Source organism: Saccopteryx leptura, unplaced genomic scaffold (genome assembly GCF_036850995.1).
Source record: "Saccopteryx leptura isolate mSacLep1 unplaced genomic scaffold, mSacLep1_pri_phased_curated manual_scaffold_41, whole genome shotgun sequence".
NCBI lineage: Eukaryota > Metazoa > Chordata > Mammalia > Chiroptera > Emballonuridae > Saccopteryx > Saccopteryx leptura.
In genome coordinates this window covers 422127-431511 of record NW_027095723.1, presented here as the reverse complement: position 1 = coordinate 431511, position 9385 = coordinate 422127, and the positions used below count along the sequence as shown (strand labels likewise).

The 9385-nt window shown below is 45.2% G+C and overlaps 1 protein-coding gene across 1 annotated transcript in view; it reads right to left on the bottom strand.

Annotated features, from left to right (window-relative positions):
* Positions 1-2110: 2110 nt before the first annotated feature.
* The window catches only part of MUC16 (mucin 16, cell surface associated), a 142097-nt gene continuing 134822 nt past the window's right edge, over positions 2111-9385 (bottom strand). The window contains exons 69-71 of the mRNA XM_066358084.1: positions 7834-7875; positions 7203-7282; positions 2111-4242 (exon numbers count right to left, since the gene is read on the bottom strand). Of these exons, the coding sequence (XP_066214181.1) occupies positions 4192-4242; positions 7203-7282; positions 7834-7875 (173 nt within the window). The 3' untranslated portion in view covers positions 2111-4191. The remainder of the gene's footprint in view (positions 4243-7202; positions 7283-7833; positions 7876-9385) is intronic.

The window sequence follows — 9385 nt, the reverse complement described above, 5'->3', positions numbered from 1 at the left end:
TTATTCCTGATCTTAAGGGGATTGATTTTATTTTTTGCCCATTGAGTATGATGTTGGCTGTGGGTTTGTCATAGATGGCCTTTATCATATTAACGTATGTTTTCTGTATTCCCACTTTGCTGAGTGTTTTGATCATGAATGGGTGCTGACTTTTATCAAATGCTTTTTCTGCATCTATTGAAATTATCATGTGGTTTTTCTCCTTTTTTTTGTTTATGTGATGAATCACATTGATTGATTTGCGAATATTGTACCAGCCTTGCCTCCCAAGAATAAATCCCACTTGATCCTGGTGTATGATTTTTTTCATATATTGCTGGATCCGGTTTGCTAATATTTTGTTGAGGATTTTAGCATCTACATTCATCAGGGATATTGGCCTATAATTTTCTTTCTTTGTGTTGTCTTTGCCTTGTTTTGGAATCAGAATTATGCTCGCCTCGTAAAAGGAGCTTGGAAGTCTTCCTTCCTGTTGAATTTTTTGAAATGGCTTGAGAAGGATAGGAGTTAGTTCTTCTTTGAATATTTGGTAGAATTCACTTGTGAAGCCATCTGGCCCCGGACTTTTCTTTTTTGGGAGCTTTTTGATAACTGTTTCAATCTCATTTGTTGTAATTGGTCTATTTAGGTTTTCTGATTCTTCCAGATTGATTTTTGAAAGATTATATGTTTGAAGGAATTTGTCCATTTCATCTAGGTTGTCTAGTTTTTTGGCGTACAATTCTTCATAGTATTTTCTTACAATATTTTGTATTTCTGTTGTGTCAGTTGTTATTTCTCCACTCTCGTTTCTAATTTTATTTATTTGAGTCCTCTCTCTTTTTTTCTTGGTGAGTCTGGTTAAAGGTTCATCAATCTTGTTTACCTTTTCAAAGTACCAGCTCCTGGTTTCATTGATCCTCTGTATTGTTTCTTTAGCCTCTATGTCATTTATTTCTGCTCTGATCTTTATTATTTCCTTCCTTCTACTAGCTCTGGGAGTTACATGCTGTTCTTTTTCTAGTTCTTTTAGATGTAGGGTCAAGTTATTTATTTGAGCTTTTCTAGCTTCTTGAGGTATGCCTGTAATGCTATGAACTTCCCTCTCAAGACTTCTTTTGCTGTGTCCCATAAATTTTGAGTTGATATATGCTCATTATCATTTGTTTCTAGGAATTTTTAAATTTCTTCTTTGATCTCATTGTTTACCCATTCATTATTTAATAATGTGCTATTTAGTTTCCAAGTGTTTGAGTATTTTTCAGTTTTTCTGTTGTGGTTGATTTCTTTTTTTTTTTAATTTTTTTAAAATTTATTTATTCATTTTAGAGAGGAGAGAGAGAGACAGACAGAGAGAGAGGAGAGAGAGAGAAGGGGGGAGGAGCTGGAAGCATCAACTCCCATATGTGCCTTGACCGGGAAAGCCCAGGGTTTTGAACCGGCAACCTCAGCATTTCCAGGTCGACGCTTTATCCACTGCGCCACCACAGGTCAGGCGTGGTTGATTTCTAGTTTACTGCGGGGCACTGTTTAGCGCCAAGCGGAGGTAGGCTAAAAGGTGCCAGTACTCGGGGGAGGAGCCGAGCCAGGCGTCTCCTGAGCGCTGCCACTGCCCCAGGACTTGACTGGAGCAAGGGGGCCCCTACAGGGGAGTATGCGAGCGGCTGCCGGGACGCGGTGACAGGTGCGCAGGCACCGTGCAGTCCTGGCCAGGCCAATGCCGCTTGTTCGTGGTGCTGTGAGGAGTCGAGTTTCCCGGTCACCACACACCACCTTCCTCTCGCCTAGATGCTGCCGGCGTGTTCGCCCTACATGCGGCTTCAGAACCCCAGAGGAACGCAAGGCCTGCCTCTGCCTTGCCCCGCCTGCATCATGCGAGGGGCCCTGGAGGAGGAGAGAGTGAGTGACCGGCTTGTGGCGATCGCATTCAGACCCTTTCTCTGAGACTTCGCCTCCACCTGCTGCCATGTGCCGCCTCCTCGGATACCCAGTCTGTCGCCAAATTTTCCAGCTGCCAGCTTGGCTCTGAGCCGCGTTTCTGAGTGGAGTGTCCCAGGGATGGAGAACCGAGGCTAGCTGCAGAATATCTTCTCTCTGGATCCGTGGAGGTGAGAGCCGGCGCCTTCCCTGCTCCCCGTTCCCCCTGGTCCTTGTACTGTTCTGGAGGGAGCTGATTGGTTTGACCCCGCGGTCCAGCCTGGAGGGCCCAGTGGAAAGGGAGGTGGGCCGGGGCGGGGTGTCAGCAGTTTGGTTTCAAGAGGTGGAGGGGAGAGAAGAGAATGGAGAGCTTAATCTGGAGGTTTGGAGACCGCTTGTGGGTACTGAGACGTTGACTCCCCTCTAACTGGGAGTAATTGTAATTTTTCTTCATTTTTTAAAGAATACTTTCCCTAGAATCGGAGCCCTAACTCAGTGGCGTAGCAAACATAACTGGCGCCCGGGGCGGGACACTTGATTGGCTCCCCCCACCCCTTCTACTACGCCTTTCATGTTTGTCTTGGAGACCATTTGCTAGACCCCCTTGCCCCCCCCCCCCCCCACGCTACTGCCCTAACTGCCCCTCCTCAACTCTATCCAGCTAAGCACTAAGGGCGCAGGGAGGCAGCGCCTTCCTGAAACAGTTTATCTTGGGGCGGATTTCTTGAAGACAAGAAGAGCCCACAGGTTGCTAGCCCGGTGGCGCACACAAGTGCACACAAGTCGGCGGAGAGGGCAGCCCTGGCCCAGGTTTCCCCTGTCTGCATTGGCCCCGTGCGCCGGCTATGCGAGGCGAGGAGGGAGGGGTTATGGCTCAGCCTGACTCTTCTGCTCCGCTGCTGCTGCTGCTCCTGGCGCAGCTGGCAGGCCGGGCAGTGGCCTCCTCCAAGGCCCTGGGATTCCAGGAGATCACCGTACCAATGTGCCCGGGCAAAGGCTACAACCTGACGCACATGCCCAACCAGTTAGTTCCACCACAACACGCAGGACAAGGCGGGCCTGGAGTTGCACCAGTTCTGGCCTCTGGTGAAGATCCACTGCTCTCCGGACCTGCTTTTGTTCCTGTGCTCCATGTACACGCCCATCTGCTTACCCGACTATCATAAGCCTCTGCCGCCCTGCTGCTCCGTGCATGCGCCAAGGCCGGCTGCTCTCCACTCATGCTGCAGTACAACCTAGCCTGGCCGGCGCACATGAAATGCAACCGCCGCCCCGTGCTGGGGACGCCGAGGTCCTCTGCATGGATTACAACTGCAGCACGACCACCACAGGGCCCCCTAGACTCTTCCCGCTCAGGCCCACCAGGGGGCACCGTCCTGATGAATGGTTGGAATTACTGGGACTTCAATTTTTAACCCTTGAATATCTTCAGCTGTGGTCATCTGCAAAATGTGTAGAGATCATACAATCTGTGTTGCACACCCCAGGCAGGAGAGCATGGCTGACTTCATGCCAGCAATGGTTTGAGCTGCTTATTGGGAAGATTCGGCCATAACTGTTTTTGCTGGATTCTGTGCAGAGAAATGAGAAAAAAGATTCATTCTTTCATATTTTCCCCCTGAGTTTTATTCATCTGTACATCCAAAGAAGACCCCATCTTTGAGCCTGAGTATTACTGTGGATCCAGTCTTCTGAGGTATCTAGTCATTTCAGCTCCCAAGTCTCAGGGCTGAACGCAGGGTCCTGCCTCATCCATTCCTTCCGTCCAGCCTATTTCCATCTTGGAGAACCATGAGGTAAGAGGCAGTGCCGAGTTGATCTGGAAGTCCTGGTGAATCTGAACTTCAGAGAATGCAGTAATGCAAGGACAGCAGGAGACTGCCAGGGTTTGGGGTGGGGAAGATGGGGGCAGAGAGGTGGGTGGTGGCTGACATGAGCCAGGGGAGGTGTGTCCCAAAGTTTCTTAAGCAGGGAAACCCTGCACTGAAGAGGGTACAATTTTATACGATGGCAATTTCTGCACCAGTTTTGCCAATTCTTATGTTTCAAAGGGAGAGAGTGTTGTTAAACCACAAGACAAAACTTGCAGTTGCCTTTAGGACTTGATGAATAGGAAGAATTTTATCTAAGTTTCTTGTGAAACACACAGGGGCCATGTTAAGAAGGGCCCAGAGATGGATCAGTGAGGTTGATTCTGTTCCAGGCAAGCTCTTTTGGGTCCCAGCTGGGAGCAGAGGCCTCAGTCAGATCTAATCATTGCAGTTCCCTTGGGTCTCAGGTGGCAGGTGCCAGGCATCATTGCTGAATCTGAAAATCTCCCTCCTTCTTCCGCACGCACACAGTGACCTGTGAAGGGGGAGAAGCCTCAGAATGGACCGTTCACCTGCCCAAGTATGGGAACTGCAGGGGAGAAGATGGCCAAAGCCAGAGACTGGACATGTCCCTCTCTTTTTTAAATTTAATTTTCTCCCTCAGTCCTTTTTCCTTTCTTTTGTCCTCTTTTATGTCTTTTGGTTTTTCTTTCCCCCTTTCCCCTCTCATTTGCTCTACCATTTTCTCTCTGTTAACCATTCATATTCCTTTTTCCCTCCCTCCTTCTTTCCCTCCCTCCCTCCTCTTTTCTTCCCTCCTTCCTTCCCTCCCCCCTCTCTCCATGCTGTAGCTTAATTGCATACATTTAAAATGAGTGATTTGATAGGTTTTGATGAGAACTTATTGAACCATCACCACAATCAAGATAAAGAACACCTATCACCCCCCAAAGTGCCCTCATGCTCCTCTGTCATTCCTCCTTACCTGCCATGTGCAGACACGTTCTTATTCCCAGGCCACCACGGCCCTGATCTCTGTCCCTATAGATAGGCTAGGATTTTGTAAAATTTGTTCATAAATGGGATCATACAGTCTTTTCTCTACCTAGCTCCTGTCACTCAGCATAGTTTGAGACTTATACATGTTATTGCATGTATTAATAACTCTTTCTTTTTTACTGCTGAAGAATCACGTCGTGGGGATATGTCCAGTGGTGGGATTTAGTCAGTTCACCCTGGTTTGGCAGAACCGATACCTAATTTTTTGTTGAGTTCAGTGAACCGGTTGTTAAAATGACACTTGTAATCAGGGTTCTCTCCAAGGTGGGCACCTGGGCAGCTGCCCAATGTGGAAATCACAAATTTACATTCCTTACTTTGTTTTTACCGTTCATCTGTGCAACAGTGTATTCTAAGCGCCCACAGTAATGTTCATTCTGTCCATAGGTGAAAAAAATTTGACGGAACTATGCTTGTAATATTTATTCATTTCATAAAACTTATTATACCTTTGATGAAATACAACATTTTAATTCCCTTGTGTTGTTACTTCATTAGGAAATGAGGACACCAATCAGGAAGCAATGTGGAAATATCTTTTTTTTTTTTTTTTTTTTTTTGTATTTTTCCGAAGTTGGAAACGGGGAGGCAGTCAGACAAACACCCGCATGCGCCCAACCGGGATCCAATGGAGCCTTGGCTGCGGGAGGGGAAGAGAGAGACAGAGGAAGGAGAGGAGGAGGGGTGGAGAAGCAGATGGGCGCTTCTCTTGTGTGCCCTGGCCGGGAATCGAACCCGGGACTCCCGCATGCCAGGCTGACGCTCTACCACTGAGCCAACTGGCCAGGGCCATGGAAATAACTTAAGTAACAGTTTTGTTGTTTTTTGTCAGGTATTATTTAATATTTTTTCATTAATATTTTAAAACTCTTTCTTATAATATAATCTAGTTTTGTGTACCTCTTTTATCATTCTTTTTCAAGTATTAAATGCATGAAATAATAAACTACCTTTCAGTATATCATTTTTTTATACTTAAAATGGTTATTAGGGCCGAGAACCGGTTGTTAAATTCTTTGAATCCTACCACTATTTATGTAACGGTTTGTTTATCCATTCATCTGTTGGTGGAAATCTTGTTTTTTTCCATTTTGGGCAAACCTCTTATGGACATCTGTGTACAAGTCTCCTTATATAGATGGATGTTTTTATATCCCTTGGATAAATTCCTAGGAGTGCAATGGCTGGGTAGGTATATGTAACTTTTATGAAAACAACCAACCTACTTTTTACTAGCACTATATGAGAGTTTCAGTTGCTTCACATACTCTGAAAAACTTGTTATAGTCAGTCTTTATAATACTTTAGCCGTTCTCATATATAGTGGTAATTCTACCACTATGACTTGCAACTTTCAGTTATATTTTCTTAATGACTGCTGTTGTTAAAGTAAAGAATCACAAGATTCTTAGACTGGAAAAGAAATTTGCAAAACATGTGCCCAGCAGAGAATTTGTATTTATAATACAGTCATGCACCACATAAAAACAGGGGTATATTCTGAGAAATGTGTCGGTAGGTGATTGTCTGTACCACACGTTACTATACAAAACAACATATGACTAAATCAAGCACAAGAGAAAATAATGCTGTTAAGAGATGCCATAAACACTAGACATGCGGCTGCCGCCAGTATAACATGGCATACTGTTTAACAGCAAATCTTTTTTATAAGTGGAAAGTGTATACTCTAAAATAATGATAATGGCCCTGGCAGGTTGGCTCAGTGGTAGAGCATCAGTCCAGCATGTGGAAGTCCCGGGTTTGATTCAGGGTCAGGGCACATAGGAGAAGTGACCATCTGCTTCTCCACCCCTCGCTCCCCTCTCCCTCTCCTGCAGCCATGGCTCAAATGAGCAAGTTGGCCCTAGGCACTGAGGATGGCTCCATGGCCTTGCCTCAGGTGCTAAAATAGCTAGGTTGCCAAACAACAGAGCAGCGGCCTCAGATGGGCAGAACATCAGCCCCAGACAGGAGTTGCTGGATGAATCCCAGTCGGGGTGCATGCAAAAGTCTGTCTCTCCACCTCCCTGCTTCTCACTTGATTAAAAAAAGTAATAAAATAAAATAAGATAAAATTAAATAATGATGGTATGGTATAGTAAATACCTAACCAGTAATCTAACTGTAACAGTCCTTTATGATCATTATCAAGTATGTACTATACACAATTTATACGTTTATACATGTGAAAATGCAGTAGCTCTGTTTACACTTGCATAACCTCAAACACTTGAGTAATATGTTTTGCCAGGACCTTGCTATGGCATGATGTCAAGAGGTGGTAGGAATTTTTTAGCTCCATTATAATCTTAAGGGACCACCATTGTATATGTGGCCCACTGCAGACCAAAATGTTGCTATGCAATGCATGACTATATATAAAGAACTCTTACAACCCAAGACCAAGAGGACAAGCATCACTTTCTTGCTTACCAGGAGGCAGCAGATCAGGCATGTGATAAGCACCAAGAGTCCCGCCAAGCAGATGAGGATGATGGTCCAGAAGGGTAGGTCTGGGGAGACAGGGGCTGGGCTGAGCCATGTTCTTTCATTCCCACAGGGATCTTGCTTTGTCCCCATTGCACCCCAACAGTCCTTGACATGAGTTGGCCAATTCTTATTATCATCCAAGTTCTTATATGCATGGTTCTCTTGAATGACACACAGCAGCAATATTTCCACCCCATGCCTGACCAGGCGGTGGTGCAGTGGATAAAGCATTGACCTTGGATGCTGAGGACCCAGGTTAGAAACCCTAAGGTTGCTGGTTTGAACACAGGCTCACCAGCTTGAGCGTGGGGCTGCCGGCTTGAATGCAGGGTTGCTGGCTTGAAGCTCAGGGCCGTTGGCTTGAGCAAGGGGTCATGGGCTCAGCTGGAGCCCCCAGTCAATGCATGTATGAGAAAGCAATCAATGAACAACTAAAGTGTTGTAACAAGTTGATGCTTCTCATCTCTCTTCTGTCCTGTTTGTCTGTCTCTGCCTGTCCCCCTCTCTTTCTCTCTCTTACTTAAAAAAAAAATCAGATATTCCCACCCCACCTAGGGGCTGCTGTGAGGCTTACCAGAATTCTCAGTCAGGGCATCGTGTCTGTTTGGAGAATACCCTGGAAGTGAATAAAATGGGGAATGTATGTGAGTATGTTTTTACTCTTTTTAATAAAACTCTTCAGCCTGACCAGGCGGTAGCGCAGTGGATAGAGCATCGGACTGGGATGCTGAGGACCCAGGTTCAAGACCCCGAGGTCGCCAGTTTGAGCACGGGCTCATCTGGTTTGAGCAAAGCTCACCAGCTTGGAGGTCGCTGGCTTGAGCAAGGGGTTACTCGGTCTGCTGAAGGCCCACGGTCAAGGCACATATGAGAAAGCAATCAATGAACAACTAAGGTGTCACAACAAAAAACTGATGATTGATGCTTCTCATCTCTCTCTGTTCCTGTCTGGCTGTCCCTATCTATCCCTCTCTCTGACTCTCTGTCTCTGTAAAAAAAAATAAAATAAAACTTTTCAAACACACAGAGAGTTAGAATGATGTCATAAACATTCACCACCTAATTTTAGCAATGTATATTTCATCCAATGCATGATTATTCTTGCCCCATCCTATATTTTCACTCTTATCATATTTTAAAATATTAAAATAGACATTATGATGTTTCATACCATTACAGTTAGCATATCTAAAAAATGAGGGCACTTTGCTGCATAACTGAAGGCCATTATCACACTATAAGAGTGGATTAAACCAGTAGTCCCCAACCTTTTTTGGGCCATGGACTGGTTTAATGTCAGAAAATATTTTCACAGACTGGCCTTTAGGGTGAGACAGATAAATGTATCATGTGACCGAGACAAGCGTCAAGAGTGAGTCTTAGACGGATGTAACAGAGGGAATCTGGTCATTTTTAAAAAATAAAACATTGTTCAGACTTAAATATAAATAAAATGGAAATAATGTAAGTTATTTATTCTTTCTCTGCGGACCGGTGCCAAATGGCCCATGGACTGGTACCGGTCTATGGCCCGGGGTTTGGGGACCACTGGATTAAAGGAAATCAAATTCGTATCTCTGGGCATGGAGGGCTGAAAGTGGGTGGGAGCATCTTTTGACTGTCAGGGGAGAATTGTTCAATCCAGTTAGCAAGCACATGGGATCTCCCTTAAATTGTAAATTCTCACAATCTCTCTTCTCTGCCTAGAAACAAATCCATCCCCTTCTCCTATACCAAGTTGTTTTATACTCACTTTCCAAGATTCACCTACAATATTATTTCCTCCAAGAAGCCCTCTCTGATTACCACTCCCAAGTATAGATGGGCTTATATCAAATAATGTATAAATGACAATGGCCTATTCTCATTATTTTCAACAACAACAGAAAGTCCACGAGGGTAGGGACACATCGCACCCACTGGGCATGGGGGGTACGGCAGGGTCTCTGCTTCTACAGCTTCTCCCCAGCCAACTACTGAAGACGTGCGGCCCCCGGGAGGCTCCTACAATTAACGTTCATTTTAATAAAATAAACTAAACAATCTCATACCTCTGTAACATTAAAAATCAGTAACAATACAAGTCGATAGCTCCGTCTGACCTGTGGTGGCACAGTGAATAGAGG